Below are 19,464 nucleotides of genomic sequence, written 5' to 3'. Positions count from 1 at the left end.
TACATATGGTCTGCACCGTATGCAAGTGAGTATATGTAGTGTATATAGTGACTGACAATATGGCTGTTAGAAATATGCCAAAAAGCCATTCTAGTCATAAAAGGGGAGATTTTTTTTTTAATGTCCATGTAATGCTGTACCAAAGCACATAAACTGTTCTATATGTATAATTCTGCTCTGGAAATGCTGATCAAAGGTTGCACATAACCAAACACTGCAAGCAGGAATGAATTATTCAAATATATTTGGATTCTTGCTGGGAGAAAGGTGCCAGGTAGCTAGTACGCAATGCCTGTCAAACAGTAAGTGTTCTTGCTCAGGGGTATGTTATACAGAAGTCCAGCAGACCAGACTCCATTTGTGGGAGGGAAAGAGGATTAAACTGAATTTACCGTACGCTGCTTGCCAGGCATTTCATTGAGGCTGAAGGACCAGGCTGAAGAAACAACAGCAATAAAAGTTGTTAATTTCTTCCTGTATTGGATTTGTATTCCCTCATTTCAGACGGATTAAACACCTTCTGAGAATCACCGAGGCCGGTAATCAGATACGACGTGACAAACAACATGAATTATTATGATTTCTAATGCAATTTCATGCCACTTAAAATTGTTTCTCTAACAAACAAAAACTGACAGCAAGGAGAAAATTGTACATTTTGAGGATTATGCTATAGAACACAGAGATATATGACAACTATACTCCGTTGTCCTGCTGTACTTCAGGCTCTGAATATTAATACATTATAATTACTGTGGCATGTATTATAATTCAGACATAAAATAGCATTTACTATAACATTGCACACACACGCATGCACAAACACACGCACACATGCACACACAGTATATATCATAAAAAGGCAGAATAATTACACAGGAGTCTTGAAACTTCTATTACAAATGTAACAAGTTTGTGTCAACCTGTATTCATAATCATATTTTAAAAATATGCTGTCAGAAAATGTAGTTGCTATTCATTGCAGAAAAAAAGAGCTAAATGGAACATAGAACCATATGGCAGCACATATTAAGACTCAAAGGAGCATATCTTGACAATTTGGAGATCTCATTTATAACTTTAAAAATGAAAATAACCAGACAAATGGAAACGCTTTGTCTTCCCAGCTCAAGACTCAACTTTTTTAAATAAAAAACGTGACCTATTATGAGATGCAAATGGGATTCCTCAGATATTTTATGTGAAAGCATCTGCCAAGAAAGAAATTTTTAATTTCTCATGAACTGATAACAACTTGGCTCTGGTGGACCATTAGTGAATGCAAATTGAGCTTCTGAGTTAAACACTGGCCTTCTTAACAATCATAATTAAATGATCAAAAATTGTCAACATACAGCTTCTTCAGAGGCAGAGGATACCAGGAAATACGACGACACCTGTCATGCCTTCACACCTTGACACTGTAATTTGTTTGGCTGTTCCAAAGGGAAAACTGTCATAATTACTCAGTTAATAAAGTCCTAGTGATAACTTCAATACAATGGAGGAAGTTTGTGTTCAGTTCAATTTATTTAAAATGTCTGAAAAATAAAGATAGTGTTTTTAATTGGAGAAAATGTAGTTACAAAATGCTTTAAATCCCAGATTGAAAAGGTGTCTCAATAAAATGACTCTTGAGGGGCTGGTGGGTGGCTCATCCAGTGTGTAGATGGAACTCACGCTCTGGCATCTGGATTGTGAAAGTATTGTCTGTGGCTGGCAGGCTCGCAGAGCAGCGCATATTTGAATGTAGCCTTACACTAGAAGACAGGGATTCCATTGGCTCGGACGAACATGTCATATTGCTCACCAGCAACCTCTGCTGGTCAACCGGGCACCTGCAGTCTGCGTGCCAAAGCTGCACTTCAGGTGTCTTCCTCTGGCTCAGGTGGGCCACATTGTGAAAAGAAGCAGTGGCTTGCCATTCAGAGGAGAGCGTGCTTCTCTTGAACTCAGAGCAGAGGTTGCAGTGATGAATACCACTTGAGAATACCCTCAGTCCAAATTGGAGGAAAAAGGGGAAGAAAAGTATACTATATTGGTATCAAAAATGTATATATAGAAGACCCTCTGAAGCATGGTGCTACTGATTTATGAAGCCCAATTTGTATATGCATTTACATATAAAGCACCCAGCACTTTACAATCAGTTAAATGGTTTGACGGTATTTGCTAAATAATAAGTGACGATAGTCTGCCCCTAGGGACCCTTCCTTTACCTCCTTCTGGGCTCACTGAATATATTTCTTTACTTAAAATTCAGCAAAACTTTAAGTTCTGAAAATGATCTTAAATTTCAATAAGATTTGTTCTTAAGTTTGACTTCCTAATTATAATGTAATTTCAATTATTTCATTTTGTACATATGCATCTCTGTTGCATGAAATGTAAAAGAATCCCCCTCCCCCAACCCCCCGCTCCCGTGCTCCCTTTTTTCAACCCTCCTCAAACGCCTCTAAAAAACTAGAACGGGACATTATGCAGCAGAACAATGCTTCATCTCCTGAATACTGGACTGCACTGAACTATCATTTAACCCACTCTGTAAGGAATATTCCTGTCAGGCTTTATACCTTACAAAGCTTTGGTTTCTATTATATTTAAATAATAAAATGTAATTGGAAGGTGTGGGCATGTATGGACTACTTTTTATTCTTTATATTTTTATTTTCTTTTAATCTGTTCTTAAACAATTGCAATTTTCTTATGATGGTAGCTCAAGTTTGGTAAATGTGTTGAGAAAACAAGTTCAGAAATAAAAAAAATGCTGCATATCACTTTTTCAGGTGTCACAGATTACAACATTTTTATAAGTGCTTTATAAAGCGGTAATAACATGTTCATGGAGGTAGACTATGTTGTTACACTTAAGATCAATATAGCATGACTAAATTTTCCTGGAAATAATCCATTGACTCTTCCTCATAAAAAAACATTTTATACAACAGTTGTAAATGAAATTCTGCATTTCATATTTTTGTGTCATTATTTGTAAGGGATGAAAATTTGAAGTCAAATAGTACCCGGTGGGTCATACATGTTCTTAGAGCTAGAGATAATTTCCACCATAAGTCCCTTAAATCAACTGATGGTTTTTTTTGTAGAACTTCAGAGGTATAATCTTCCCTTTTATTGATCATTTACTTTGAATTATCAAGAGCGTTTCTGCTCATCTAAATGGAAGCGTGTATGTAATGTAAAAAATGAAACACAGATGGGCCATTCAAAGAAAATCTCAATTTATCTCAAGCCGTCATTAACAAACATGTTAAACATGATCTATGGAGCCCAGCAAAGTCGAAATCTTCACCACCCCACCTGATGTTGAGGGCGTAGACCAGGACAGTGGTGGAAGGACATGGCTGCAAGCTGAGATAGACTTCAAGTGTTACCAAAAAAAAAAAGAGAAGGAAAGTGACCAGGCTCCAGTGATGGTGAGCTATATCTGAAGCTATAGAGAAGCAACTGCCATAGCCTGGTATTGAATCCTGACTGTGCCAGAGCAGACTGTGGCAAGGCAATGCATGATTGACTGCAGAATCAGTCAGGGTTGGGGATTTTTCATTCAGTGAAACCGTCCTTGCCCTATCATGCAACAGCAACTCCCCTGATTGATGGGGCTCCAGCAGTCTGCCTGCAACCAGATGCTCATGGAGTGTATTCCTCCAACATAATGACTGCAAAACTCACCAGTGGGCTGTGGAGGGAATGTATGTGGAAGCTTCAGAGGAGTGTGAATGCTTGTTAGAGGATGTTGCAGCAGTTAGACTGCTATATGAAAACAACTGGGAATTCCAAATTGAGAGGAAGGAAAAAAAAAATTCCAAAAAAAGGTCTAGCGGCGCCACTGTGATGAGTTCATGTGACAGCTCTGAGTATAAATTGGTCCTGGAAAAAGTGATCTTCATAAAAAATGTAACCCAGACTGTTATAGAACATATAGCAGCCAGTGTTCAGCCACAATGGCGGATGATTTGTGAGTGTGGGAGTAAACAATGATGTGGGCTACAAATTGATTTCCAAAGATCAGAATAAATTCTTGAGGTACTTGCACAATTTTGACAATCACAGTCTTGGAGACAGACTTAGACAAATAGACCATTCATGAATATTACAAATTAAAGAGACCTTTCAAGGTTTGTCAGATTGGGCAAAATCTGAATCTGGGGGAAGCTGTGATTGCTTTACTGTAGGAAGCTGACAGCCAGAACTCAAAGAAGAAAACAGATTAGATTTTGTTGGCAAGCTCTGGTGCTTGAATATGTCAACATCAGAAAAAATTTCCTTCAGTGTCCCCTCTATTTTGGAAAGCTCTGAAAAATCTTTCAGTCTAGCTGGCTGTGTTGTGATGAAATCTAAGTTTTGAAAGTGATATTTCAGTTCACATTTCAAAGTTTTAAGCCACTTAGGATGTTTCTCCTCCTTGGAGATCAAGGAAAATGAACAATAACATTGATATGTGTCATTTTTGCATCATTTTGGATAGAAAGACAGTTTTGAACATTAGAAAGCAATATTTCCTTTTCAAAGACATTTGGGGGGTTTGCTAATAGAGTTGGTTGTTCATATATTCTCTCAAAACTATAGATAAACAAATCTATAGTTTCAGGAAAGATGTGTGAGCAATGGATTCAAATTTTGCCAGGAAAGGTGTTACATTGGTGGAAAAAATATAGTCCCAGGAAAAAGCAGCTATAAAATGCCCAAAAATCACATTTCAGGAAAACGGGAGAGTCAAGAAGAAAAGCCAGCACTGATTGTCTCTAAGCCAGGCTACTACGGATTTTTGCTGAGCATGATATTGCCAAGAGAGGGGAGGAGGAAACTGGTCTCACTTTCAAAATGTGATAATTACCCATCAGAAAAAATCACCGCAAGATTACGATCGAGCCCCTGAGGAAGAGCTGTCTAGAGTCTCAAAACCCACTGCTGCATCAAGCTTTAAACCATACGAGGTAGAGGCTTGAGAAGCCAAAAACATAACTTAACATCTCAACTGAGTGTTGGAAAAACTGACCAAAATGACATGGAATTACTAAAGGAAAAGAAAACACATGGGAGTTGATAGCAGTAACAGTAAATTGCTGTTATTGATTGCCAAATGCAATGACAGGATGAAAAGAGTGTCATAAGGCTTCAAAATTAACAAATCAATTAAAAATGTAAAAGCACACTATATTACAATGAAGTTTTCTATTCTATTCTATATTACTCATTAACCATTCTACATAAAATGCAAATATTTTTCCAGCCAGCTGTAGTTATGAAACATACACTAGACATTTTTTTTGAACAAAATGCATGTGGGGAAAAAATGTACTTAAAGTGCGAAGGTGGTTTTCAATGAGACACAAGCTCAGAACTCCATCTTATTTGACTCCCCTTCACTTGCACACCCACCTCTGAATTTACTTATGTGAGTCATTCTTGACTTACGTTTATTTTGGGCTTGCTTACCTCAAGTATGAACAGACCACATGGTGTATTGTCACCTCTGTTCTGTAATTCATTCCAATCATATAAAGCAAGGTGTCCCCAATAGTGACACGCTGTGCGATGGTATTGACCTTAATTGTGTTGCCCAAACCTGGAGGTTAAATTTTATGAATGAACCCCATGATTGGTGTTAGTTGAATGAACCTGAAACAGGCTGGGTACTCCATTAGCCACATCTGTCCTGAATCATTCTTCAACCCAGCTTCCAGTTGCCACAGAACATTACAGCAGTGTTGCTATGGAACAAGCCACTCAATAGAAAAAGCCATGTTCCGGTGTCGCACTGTACCCAATGCAGATTTGATCACCTTGCATGAGCTAGCATATCCCTCTTGTCTTTCAAGTGCACATTTTGTGATTCAAGGTAGATTTTTGATCCACTTTATCTGAACGCTTCCTCCCAGTTTACTTCAGACAGAAGCAGTTATTTTTCAGACCTGAGCGACGAAAAAAAAAGACAGCACACATTTTTGATAAACAGTACCCTGAATAGAATTTCATATTTATATTCCATTTCCCTACAGATATTCTGGCTGAGATCACTTGTACATTTAACCCATGTTGAAGTACAAGGCTTGCAATATGGAATGAAGCCAAACAGTGGCAACACAGAGTGTTTGTACCACATCTCGTTAAATCCGTAACTGCAAGTATTCATTCCCCACTAGTTTGCCAGCCATATCTACCTTTGATGATATCGTCAGGCCAAACTGCATGGACTACAAGGACTCAAAAATGACAAAAAAGGAAGCTCAAAGCCATCTTTTCCAATTAGGTAGACAGTGGTGGAATAGACCCTTTGCTGGCCTTTTGACTTTGGCTTTGACAACCAATCAAAGTGTTCCTACATGTAACAACAGCTGCTAACCGTGACTGACTCGGTTCAAAGCATAGAGAGAGTTAACTCAGCGTTAAGTATGTCAAAAATAACTTGAATTGCATGAGTCAGCCCATACACTTTTCCCCACAGTGAAAAGGAAGTGAAAGTTTGAAATATACAGAATCAAAAAGGAATATGGGATATTTTCGTGATTCTGATCAATAAAATTCATACATATTAACCATAAAAGTAAGCAGTGACCAATTCATTGTCTACTTGTGGTATGTTAATAATAGATACATTAGTCTACAAAGCAGTTAGCCAGCACCTGCCTACTCAGCCATTTTAGCAGTAGCTTTAGTGTTCTGATAAACTATGGAGTGTTTAAGATTTGACTGATTATACTAAAATGCAGGCTGTAGTAAACGCTTGTGAATTGTTTCGAATTAAAAGTTATTCCAGGAAGGGCCATTTCTGCTGTTCTTTCAGTTACAACAATTATGGAGACCCTTGTTACCATGGTGAGACTTGTGCAATTCTGTTTCAACCTCTTGGGAAGCGTGCTCCTGCTAATTTAAGTTTCCCGACTATTCCAGCAGCTCTCTGGTATGTGTCCATGGCGGGGGTTTCCCCGCCATTACAAATATATGCAAATATGAATGTGACTCATGTATAGCACACCACCCATTTAAGCCTTTATTCATTTCCTTCCAGTTCATAATGACACATAGTAGTATTTGTTGGCTAAGTCCCTGTAATGCCAAAATGAAATGTATGCTCATAAATATGTGACATGTCCTCTGGCCTGCCTTAATTACATCTTAAGCAAGATGGAAAATTACGACATAAAGCTCAACCTGATGATGACCGAGATGTCCACCTCCCTGCCATGTGCTCTCTCTTGCAGCCTACAGCTCCTTCTACCTCCCTGCCATGTGCCCTCTCTTGTACCCTACAGCTCCTTCTACCTCCCTGCCATGTGCCCTCTCTTGCACCCTACAGCTCCTTCTACCTCCCTGCCATGTGACCTCTCTCGCACCTTACAGCTCCTTCTACCTCCCTGCCATGTGACCTCTCTCGCACCCTACAGCTCCTTCTACCTCCCTGCCACGTGATCTCTCTAGCACCCTACAGCTCCTTCTACCTCCCTGCCATATGCCCTCTCTTGTACCCTACAGCTCCTTCTACCTCCCTGCCATGTGACCTCTCTCGCACCCTACAGCTCCTTCTACCTCCCTGCCATGTGACCTCTCTCGCACCCTATGGCTGCTTCCAGCACCGAGAGCCTATGAGTGTTGCAAGAGGACAAACTTAACAAAAATGAATATCCCAATGGTGAGCTAGATGTTGGCTTTACCACATCTTCTACAAGTCCTCCCATTCCTAACCACTTCCTCAAATCAGTTTGTGGTTCCAGCTCAGGTCCTCTCCAGGCTTGACTACTGCAGCTCTCTGCCTGCCTCTCCCAGCTGGCCTCTGCAGCTCATCCAGAATGCTACTGTATGCCTGGTGTACAACCTCCCAAAACAGTCCCACATCACTGTCCTCACTGCCCTGCACTAGCTGCCCATACCCACACATCAAATGTAAAACTTTACTGCAAGCCTACCAGCTGCCAAGGAGACTGCCCCTTAATACCTTCAACAGATCATCAGATTATACGCACCAGTCAGACCCCTCCGACCCTCAAACCTGGGACATCTGGTCCCTCCACCTCTCCTAGCCTGGACTTCCCAGTGATGCCTGCTGTCTCTCCCAGGCCCTCAGCGGTGGAATGTGCTCCATGTGATAGCCAGAACAACACTGCGCTTCGACCCCTGATCTTTGCTCTAGTGCTCGCATTGCAAGCTGCGCTGGATAAAAACGGCAGCTAAATGCCAATGAAGTAGAATAAAAGCATAGAGTCAGCCACTGCGATTTTTCAGCTGGACGTCCACCAGAATCCATAGCCATTTGTGCCAGGGCAAACTACACTACAAACAGTACAGGCAGACTGCTGGCACCCAATTAGCCAGGGGAGCTGCTGATGCTCATTGTAATGCTCAGTGAAGCTGGGGATCCTCTGCCGAATGCACCCTCCCTCCCGGAATAACACTATGCCCAATGAGATGCTCCGCCAGTTGGCACCATAGTGGTCAATAACCGATCCAGACTGAACGATTCATAAAAAAACTGGTTCTTTAGCAGGATGTGACAGCTTGAGTGCGGAAAGAACAGGAAGCCAATGCACTGTATATGGAGCAAAGTGCTCTCTGCTGGTACAGCTGGTCTCAGGAGACTTACATATAACAGCCATTCTCCTATGTATTATAAAATACACATTTGAACATTTGTGCAGCACCAGGGGGAACCTGTTTTTTGTCATGCTTTACAGGAAACGCCCAAACAAGTATCAACAAGCTACCTCATTATAGAGTACTTGGCAAACAAACAAACTTTCAAAACTATCAAAAAGGCAGGCTCCCACAACAATGCCATGATACCATCTCTCATCACATTATGATATTCACTGTAATTCCTGTTTTGAGGATTAAAAGTATCAGTGAAAATATTGATTCAATTGAGCAACAACCTGACCAACAAGTCATTTTTTCAGTGACATACACGGATGTAATTAAACATGGTTTTTAAACTCTTTGTTGAACCACATCTGATTTATTAATAGGCAACTATTTATATCGGTTTTGAACACAGATGATTTCACAACATAACCCTGGAGTGTATAGCATGTGAATCTTATCAAATTGCCTTTTACTGGAAAAAAAACAATTTGATGAGGCAGTCTATTGTGCTCACGAGAAGAAGAGACAACAGTGTTAATATATTATGTGAAGTGCTGGTCTCTCAAATGTGTCTTGTGTGAGGAATCAAAAACAACAGAATCACACTCTACTGAATATAATCATTTATTTACTCTAAAGTGATGCAAGAATTTACAAGTATTTTCTCTTAAGGTATAAAATTTTTTTCTTAAATAAGCGATTTCCATTTATGTTCAGAAAATGCATTAATTATCCGTTACAAACCCTGAAAATGACAAATCCCTTACAACCAACAAAACCAAAAACAAAAATAAAAACAGTTAGCAATACAAATCCAGCAGATTGCAACCTGACTTGAGAAGTTTCCAGAAGTTCATATAGTATTGCTCAATATTTGCCTTTATAAAAAAGAATATTTAAATTCAAAATTCGGAAACAAAATAAGCATTGTTCTGAAATTATATATAGATATGTACATCAAAAAAATATTATAGTCAAAAAGGCCTTGGTTTAAGCTATTTATTAGAAGGTATTAAATTGTGCCTGGGTCTGGTCAGCTTTCAAAGCAGACTGATGACAAGATCTCCGGGTTCGCCTCAGCATTTTGGAACCTGCATCCGGTGCAAAAAGGGAATCGGCGCCTGTGAAAAAAATGCCGATAAAGCATCAGTTAAAACAAAAAGCGGAGATGAAAAAGAGAAGCCATCACAAGGCTTTTACAGTGCACACGTATCCACTGGCCAGCCAAAATCTCCCTCTTCCTCCAGAGCAGTTCAGACTGTGCAATAGCAACTTGAAGAACCCGAACACAGTTCAGTTTATAAAGTTGACCAGATAACATTGTAACAGAATGGATAGATTTTCTGGGTTATAAATCAGATTTCCCACTTAAATGCTTGACAAAAGAACCTTCAAAGACCCCCCCCCACCCTAAAAAAAAAAAAAAAACCTAAAACATGTACTCAAACTTCAAAAACAAGGTTAACCAGCAACGCCACCCCAGATCATACAGGTTGTCTGAAAGGGGACTCTCCACAAAAAAAAAAAAAATGACATAAAAAAGAAAATGGTTAAAAAATAGGACTGGCAGAAATCAATAGAGACTTGGAGCTTGTGGAGGACATGAAATGAAACGGCATTACTGGAGCGTGGGGATGCCGGGAGAACCTGAACTCTGTCTGACCCTCCCCGCTGCTCTCTCCAGAGCCCCGCTGGCAGCGTTTGGGATGGAAATGGCCCCCTCTGAGGGACTGAGCCCCCTGAGGAACGGCCTTTCGGAGCGCCGCACGCCTCCAGGACGTCTCTCCGTTAGGGAGGAGCCCCGAACCTCCAGAGCGTAGGAGGCGTGGGGCGACTGCCTGCTCTTCCTCGCCCCTTCTCCTCAAAGTCGTCTGATGTCTTTTCCGTTGGCCGCGTTCTTCTCGCAAACCGAGGCCTTCGCCGCCATTACCAAGCGCGTTCCCTAATCACTGATCATCAACCGGCTCATTACGAACGGCAAAACACATAAATTACAGCACAAAGCACTTGATCATAAATGAGTTGTTGACACTGCGATACACACATTATGATGGTCTTAAAGTGCCTTTAATCCCCTCGCAAATTACACGCGAGTGACGAAACTGCAAATAAACCACTGAAAGAGGCCCCCAATCAAAGGAAAAACATTATGCAAATATCATGCGCCTCCATTAGTAGGACTGACACCTCTTACTTCAGCCTGGCTATGACAAAATGCTCATTTGGAATAATTAAAACAACTGCCCCACAATTTTAGTGTTTGCCTGCAGTGAGAGAATTAATTATACATTCTTAGAAGCTGAATTCAGCAACAGAATGCAATGATTACTTAGGGATTCAAATATTAACGTCAGCTTTTCTCTGACAGACGTGCTGAAAGGACCCATGCCTAATAAACACGCACTTTCACACGTTAGTTTATATTTTTTTAATGAAATACTATATACAACGTTCTTTAATTTCCTCAGTATTTTCAAGATGGTTGATATACAGATCAGCACGCATTAAAAAATAAGTCTTAGCTTACAAAATACAGCATATAAAAAAATGTGAACAAGCGCACGTCAAAGCGAAGCTAATTTTTTAAATGCCTTTTTTTAGCGTTATCTAAAGACTCAGGGAGGTCTAGAGCCAACAGTATTAGAATTCACCAGACAACAGACTGCAGCTGAGCGATGAGTTAAATTAATATCAAAACAGATGGTCTGTCACAACGGCATGGTCAAGATGAAAAACGACTTCTCTGAGCACTGGGTTCCGTGAGCCAGGTGCCGCTTGGTTTCAACGGTACGATGACAGAGCCAAAGGCATTTATTACGGAAAGTCAAAGCAGACGCGTGTTTATGGCCACTTCAGGCAATGAAGCTAATGCTCCAAAGAGGCTACGCTCTTTGCGGACACCACCGCATGCAATCATATTGAAATAAAGTTAATTGTTTTGAGATGATTACAGAATTAAAATCCAGAATAATGCAGTAATTAATGATATTCTACCAAACATATCCCAGAGGCATAATCTGAGCCCATTTGGAGAACGCTTCCTTAATTTCTTGAGGAGGATCTTATCACGTTTTTAAATTGCTTTGAAACCTCTAATGCCCCATGTCTAAACATGTTCTAATTAAGCATGGCTAAGAAGTATAGCCTTAAATCATCTTTAGCAGCAATTAAGTGATAAAGCACTAATGTTAACATGATCACGAAGAAATGCACCCCCCCATTTATTCCTTGAAACAATTTGACAATGTGTTGAAACCAGTGTATGGAAATAGTTTGCATCAATGGTTTATGAACAAGAAAATATAGTTTGCATCCAAATAGTCATTTTCATGACAGGATGGACCAAAATTTCAAGATCACTCCTGTTAAATCTGTCAACACTCTACTGGATGGTGAAATGTTCTAAAAGTCAACACCCTCCATGCAAAAGCTCTGCCCGTAAAGCTTTTGTCTTTGACACACAAATGGCGTATTAATCTACACTGCAGTAACCGTGGGCTGGGGCTGGCAGAGAGCCAGGCTGAAGTGGAGGGGGTGAAATGTGGTTTGGGAAGATAGGCGAGCGCGCGCCTGCAGGTAAACACTGAGCCGGTCTCGCAGGCCACCGGCTGGTCTGGCGAGCGGCTGGACGGAAAATCCTGCACCCCCCTCCTCCCCCTCCTCACTCTCACCCCCCCACAGCTAGCTCATCCTGCTCCTGCCGTGATTAGCTTGACACAGGATTTTTAATTCAACCAGGAGATTATAACACTCACAGTCAAATGGCAGACCGGAGGTTTTTTTTTTCTTTTTTTTTTTTAAATAGATTTTTTTCTTAACAGCCGTTCATCAAACGGGGGAGCTGCCATGTGTCATTTCCTGGCTGCTTTACCCTTTTTCCGGAAACATTGTCGAGCGTGTAGCTATTTGTCAAGCTGGAGGAGGAAGCAGAGACCTGCCTGTTGGAGATGCACTTCAGAGCCATTCTCTGGGTTAAAAAGCTTTCCTCCGGCGCACTCTCAGCTGAACTATGGGGGACCAAGGCCTATAAATCCAGCAGGGGGCTACAGTAGCCATGGACGCTCAGCTATGGGGCCATCAGGGATTATTAAAGACTTATTTAGACTGCTCGCTCACTGCTATCACACGGAAATTACCTGCTATTGGCGTACAACGTGAACACGCTGCTATCCTAAAGGCTATAAGAATGAACAAGTCACGCTCTTTTAAGGCTATTACCAAAGGGAGGAGTGAACAGGCCTTGTATTTCAGGTCTACTAATGCAAAACGTCTTCCTTTCTTCAAAAAAATAAAAATAAAAATAGCACTCATTTTCACTAAAGCATAAAGAGATGTACCAGATTAAAAGATGCTGAGATTGGAACTGCTTGCAGAAATCAAATTAAGGACAATGCTGTTTGCGGTACTTGTTCTTGGTAATTAGTATTAAAATTTGATTTTGCATTTTGCCTTCGATAACTTGAATCTACCAATCTGCCTTGGATAAACATCTGTCAAATAAATAAGATTAATGTGAAGTAATGTGAGAATAAACAGGTTCATAAACGCCAATTCTTCGAAAAACACAAATAGTTACTAGAGCACAGACGATATTAAAGAAAGACGTGGTAAAAACCTGCCTCACTGGCTGATGCCAGTGAAATTGATTACGTGGAAAAGGGTGGCTCAGTCAATTTTACTCCTGGTGTGCACCAGTGCTTTTCAATCAGAAGGACAGCGCAGCATATATCAGCATTCATAAGGAACCTGAGAATTTTAATGGGGGTTATAATATGTTTTCAAAATGGAGGGCGTACGCAGCCATTTAAGACGTGTCGCAGTTAAACTGCCGATGGCCCCCTTCGGACTCCCGCTTCATGAAATGAGATGGCACAGAGTCGGCGGCTGCCTGTATGAACTATTAATTCCCTTCAATCATTAATGAGAAAAGAAATTCCTGGCAATGCAGGGAGGATCCGCTCAGCTCGAAGCTGCCCTTTGACCCCGGCCGGCGGAAGCTGCAAAACGAGTGGCTGAATATTTTATGAGGCGCGTCATTAATGCAGGTGCAGCCTGCGCGCGGATCATTTGTCCAAAATGTCCGCCGCGAGCGGGAGGGTGCGCCCACGCTTACACATCCTGTTAACATGCAGACTGCGCAACAGCTCAGTTCAATGTCATGTAAAGCATTTGGGCAAACACACAGAACCAATTTTCAGTCTCAGAAACGCGTGCGTGCGCACACACATGCATGCGAGCGCACCCGCACACACACACATTCAAATTCCACCTATTTTTTTTTTTTACATAAAGATTAACATGAGGAAAAAGTCACTGAAAGGGATTTCCCTGCTTGCATTCTGTGGGCGATGTGATTGCTTTAAGGTAATGCAAATAAACTTCTTCAAAGCGGACTGAATCGGCCCCCTGTGACACGCATTTGCACCTCGGGATGGTAAGATGGGCGTACTTGGATGCCCAACACTCTACGTTAAATTGCCTTAGTAATAAGGCAAAATGTAGCCAATTGCAACTATTCAATGAAATTACTGCTTTGTGGGTTTCCGTGTTTTAAACAGCAGCCTAAACTCTTTAAAAAAATCATTAACGGCCCTACATATTTAAAAGAAATGCCGGTTCAAAGAAAGACATGTTTCCCGGCAGACATTGAGCTCAGAATGGTCTTTAGCATGAGCCCCACATGGTTACATTCTGGCCCCAGAATTGATCTCAGAACATATCCCACAACCGCAGCCATCACTTTGCCCGTTGTGTGAAAAGGGATTAAACTGATCCAGGGTCAGTACTGGTGGCAGAATCTCAATCGCTTCTTTGTGACACGCACCCCCGAATCTCTCACCTCGGGCAGCTCCTACGCGCTGGCCTTGCCCTCCGAGCCGGCGTCCCTGGTCAGTTCAGCGGCCCGCGCCAAACCGTCCGCCATCAGCGCCTCCTCCAGGCTCTTCCGCGCCTGGTGCACCTTCTCCTCCTGTTCCCTGGGTAGACAAAGCCGCCGGTGAGCCCCGGGATCGCTGGGCGACCCTCAGATCGAGCACGGCGACAAGGGGGGGCAAGGTAACGTGCGGTGGGGGGCGGGGGGAGTTCACGGGCGCCATTCCGCTGTTCCCCCGCCACGGCTCACTGATCCATGATGAATCGTCCGTTTGCAGTCATTTCGCAGGAACAGCCGGTCCTGCTGCAGGCAGTGGCCACTCTGCGCTCTGCACTGACTGCCAGTGAATTAGGATCCGTGCAGGGCTATTTATTTAGCGACCTTACAGCCCCCGTCTGTAATTACAGGTTGACAGACGGGGGAAAACTAAACAGGTTAAGCTTTGGGCGGTTTTCCCATTTGTGTTAACCCTCTGTAAATGAGAGCACTTGCTTCATCATGCCAACCTACAACACTGTTCCCGTGTGCCACAATATCACATCACCATCATACACTCGCTAACAAAACACAGAATCCTAAGCAAGTGGCTCATGAGTAGCAATTTCTATTCTTATTATAAATCTGAATAATGTTGCAGATCTAATTAGTAAAACATATCTGTTGTGTATATGTTGTATGGATATGACAGTTGGAGGGGGGAGGTGATTGTGAGACTCCTGCTTAGAAGGGAGGCACCTCAGGTCACTCTTTAAATGCTGACACCATTGAGCTTAAGTAACTGTCACATTTAACTATGTCAAAATAAAAAATAATGTGAATAATAAACATCTGTGACGAGCTGATTGTGGTTAAATGTCATAAACATTTAGCCTTTGTTACACCCAAATGTTAAATGTTAACACATAGAAACCCCCTCAAAGGGGTATACAGAGTTATAGGGTATATACACTGGTATACACACCACAAGTAAACATTACATGTGATTACAAACATGATTCACTATAAGACAAAAAAGTACTGTGGAATGTTAAGGATAACATGGCCAGGAATACTCTGTTATACATCTGAATCCACATCTCCCTTCACAGTAATAAGGCCCAGGCCTCCAATCAAAACAAATCTGCTTCTGGTTTTCACAGAAGAATGAGCATCCTCAACACGAGCGTCACCTTTACGACAGCGGGCTGACCACTGACAAACATCCACAAAAAAACCGGCCCAACGTCTCAGTAAGATGAGGCTGGGTGAAGCTCTATGGCCTCCCTCTGACCTTATAAAGCCGTTTCCAGCTATGACTCATCAGGGCCAGATTCGTGCAGTCAGTAAGGGACGGCAGTTTCCCATACGTCCTGCGTGTCACCACAGGACCTCCCATGTTCTATAAGATCAGCACCTTTGCGCGAGATGGCCTTCGCAGCCACGCTGCGGTCAAAGCCTGGAGCATGTACTTCCTGTCAGTGCAGCGATCACACCTCTGTACATGTCAGTGACGGGAGCCAGTAGAAAGGTCAGATAAGTGTCTTCTGCTTCCATTCTTATAGCGATCACTCAACGGGCGCAGGGCTGTTAGCTGCTGCCTGAAATTAGCAGCTAGCGCACAGAGACGTCCATTAAGAGAGGGGAGTCTGCTGTGCATAACCTTATTGGACGTCGCTTTGGATAAAAGCATCTGCCAAATAAATGCAATGTAATGTAATAACCTACAGGACAGCAACAGGGGTTCCTGCTGTGCTTAAGAAGCTTCTGTGAGACTAGGCCATGGACAGCTGATGAAGGTTTACTGTCATGATTTCTATTTGAGATCAATGGAAGTGATGAATGCACTTTATTAAAAAGTCTTTATAAAAACATGCAGTTACTGGTGTAACAAACTGATTGTGCACTTGTGTTTCTTGTCCTAAATGAGCCTATAAATTTCTCTATCTCTCTTTCTCTCTCACACTCTCACAGACAGACACACACAGACACACACACACACTCTACACAGTGCGGTCCAAATGATAGAATTCCAATTCTATCATTTTATTTCCAAATTTCCAGCACATGACACCGGGAAACAAACCTATTCCAGCAGGGTGGTGAGTTCATCCTGTATTCTGGAGCATTCTGTGCAATGTTCCAGTCACAGCTGAAATCTCACAGAGCTCAGGAACAATGTCCTGCCCAAAGTCTTAGAGTTCTGCTCAGAAACTGGAGGTGCTGCCACGCTGTTTTGGTGAAAACAGGGGAGATATATGGGCCCCAGAAATAATAAACTCTACCTTGTGCATTGGGGGGGGGGAGGAGGAGCGGGGGTAATCACATACTAACACAGATCAGGGAATAAGATTAGGCTTTTGGATTTAATCAAAACTGCCAACTTACTATTGCCAACCAGTGCACAACAAAATATCTGGAGATCCCGAACATTTTGACCGCCAAAATCCCAATGGCCATTTTTCCAGCTATTGTATTGTGAGGCATTTCATTTTCAGTCACAATGTCTCTTTCACCAAGCTTTCCGTATACTCTCTCAAAGGTGCATAGGCTTCAATAGCAGTCATATTTACACTTCTGTAAACCTGCGTTACATACATGCCATCCTCTACCTAAATCCATCCGCACAGAGGACTTTTTTCAAGCTAGAGCTATGGATTTGAAGGAAATTATGATAATTAAAATACTCAGGGAACAAAATTTGTTGTGCTTCACGTTGTATGCATGTATATGTGTGTGCATGCATGCACGCACGCACGCATATTGAGATGCATTAAGCAGAACAAAATAATTGAGACATACATGCTGAGACAATTAGACAATTCAACGGGCAACATAACATACTATTTTGGCATATTACTTAGAACATTATCCATAATGACCTGACATTCACAGGACAACAGTTATTTTTAAGGTTGCTGCGCAGCTGGTGGCAACATTTATTTCCTGCCATAACAGCGAGGGTGAGGAATGCTTTTAAACCGCTCCTCTTTTCCGTATCCATCTATGCAATGAGGAGGTAAGAGAAATGGCTGTGATCCATTCTGCCCATGGTTCCTAATAACCCACAGCCAGGCAGCTGAGCCTAATGCATTTTCCCTGTTGATAAGGCTCAATGCACTAAGGCGGGCTGAAGGGAGGTGATCTCGCAGCAAAGCATTACCTGTGCTGCCCCTCTCAGTGCAGATTTAAACCGGTCCTATTACCAAGTGTACAGTGCCATCTAGTGGCGAGTCACATGCTTACCCTAAGCTGTGGCCTGCAAGCGCTTAATGCATTTGGGGAATGAAATTGTGACCTGCCGGGATTTGCAAGCTGCACCATGGCCTCGAACAGTCCATGCACAGAAAAATATCACTTTCTCTCCTTTGGCATTTTTCTGTGGCAGACGAGCTTCCTTCTCACCCAGAATGATGAAAGCTGACTGGAAGTGCAACGCCAGGGCCATTCCGCAGAGATATAATGACCCTGTAAACAGGCTTTTTGCAGTGAGGGCCCGCTGAGAAGCAAGACACCAATTATCGAGTGTCCAGACATGAGGGCATCTACACACGCTTTGCGTGCGGGGACAATTTTATACTGAAAACGAAACCATGGAGGACGTTCACAAACATCCTCCACCGAGAATGCCTCTCTGAAAGAGCAAGCCTCACTTTTCACTGATAAAGTCATGAACAGCTTCGGCTGGCACGATGGTCTAGGGAGGAGGGCTGGGTCTTTGACTAAAAAGATGAGGTTCAGAATGCCTAGCCATGCAAATGATGCATGTCATCAATTTCCAGTTGGATTGCAGCTCTCTCCTTTTAGACATATTCCCATTTCACTGGCCCGTGGACTTTCATGAACAGGCACTGAAAATAGACCTAATCTACCCCGAGGTAATAAAGTATTTTGTGATTGAAGATATGAGGTTGTAGAAACTGCACTTGCAGCTGGTTGTCATTATCTATCATATGCGCTTCATTAATACAGAACATGGCAATTTAGAAGAGCAAAAGAGGGCTGGATCAAAAAGGAATCATTAAATACATTTATCTTACAATGATAGATTTACTGGCCTGGGTGATGGCGTTAATTGTCATAGGAATGATTATGTAGACTGTGGTAAAGGCAATGCCACCACTTATATTTCATAGCATGCTGGCAGTTCTTTTTTACATTTAAAAACAAACACTATATGGTTCCTCCATGTTTATTTCTGATCGATAAAACCATGTCTCCAACTAAAAGGTGCACCAGTGTTACGCACAGACCATTTGTTCATTTGAGAATAGAAAATCTTCTGAATCCCCAGGCAACTCATTAGAAAAGTCACTGCATCTGCAAGTTCAAGGACCAAATCTTCAACTGTTACCAAGGAAACAATGACACTGCATTTCTCTTTAACTAGAACAATAAACTGATTGAACTAACATTTATACAGAAGCAGCAGGAGAGATCTGATGCACATTGATAGTTTAGATATAGGTGCTAGGTGCATGTTTTATACATCCAGACACACACACGCACGCACGCATGCACACACAAACACACACACACACACAATTGCTAACTGTAATTTAGAATGATGTATAAACTACAGATGCAATATTATGCAATCCACTGCACAGGAATGGTTCCTTGAAAATATCAGTACATTCAAGGCACAGACAAGTATGATCAGTGCCTTTGTTAAATCTAAGAGGGGTTGCGTCAGAGTGTTCTTTACAGGCACTCATACTAGAGCAGAGTTCTTATCTCCAATATGTTCAGACTTGGGCCAGAAGAGGCCTCCCCCACACAGTACCCCCGCCATGGGGAGACTGCTGGACCATGGTGGAGTCTGGGTACGGCCCCACTTCCACAAGGTGTCCTGCCCTGGACCAGCGGCTCCACTCAGATAAAGAGGGACAGTGCTGGAGCGCTGGGCCCAGCTGCCGCGCGTCGCTAGCTAGCGCCCGAACGCCAGGCTTCTGAGAGAGCGCGACGCGCGGTTTCGAGACGCTCGGTGCCCTTCTGAGCCGCTCAGATTACAGCAG

The 19,464-nt window shown here is 42.3% G+C and overlaps 1 protein-coding gene across 2 annotated transcripts in view; it reads right to left on the bottom strand.

The window, feature by feature from the left end:
- Positions 1-9,206: 9,206 nt before the first annotated feature.
- The window catches only part of mbd2 (methyl-CpG binding domain protein 2), a 43,246-nt gene continuing 32,988 nt past the window's right edge, over positions 9,207-19,464 (bottom strand). For both annotated transcript variants that reach the window (XM_064306960.1, XM_064306959.1), the window contains 2 exons: positions 14,438-14,573; positions 9,207-9,719 (listed from right to left, as the gene is read on the bottom strand). In XM_064306960.1, coding sequence (XP_064163030.1) covers positions 14,450-14,573 — 124 coding nt within the window. In that variant the 3' untranslated portion in view covers positions 9,207-9,719; positions 14,438-14,449. The remainder of the gene's footprint in view (positions 9,720-14,437; positions 14,574-19,464) is intronic.

The sequence above is a fragment of the Anguilla rostrata genome, chromosome 14 (genome assembly GCF_018555375.3).
Source record: "Anguilla rostrata isolate EN2019 chromosome 14, ASM1855537v3, whole genome shotgun sequence".
NCBI classification, from domain to species: domain Eukaryota; kingdom Metazoa; phylum Chordata; class Actinopteri; order Anguilliformes; family Anguillidae; genus Anguilla; species Anguilla rostrata.
Note: the sequence above shows the minus strand (reverse complement) of the source record. Positions and strands in the feature narration are given on the sequence as shown.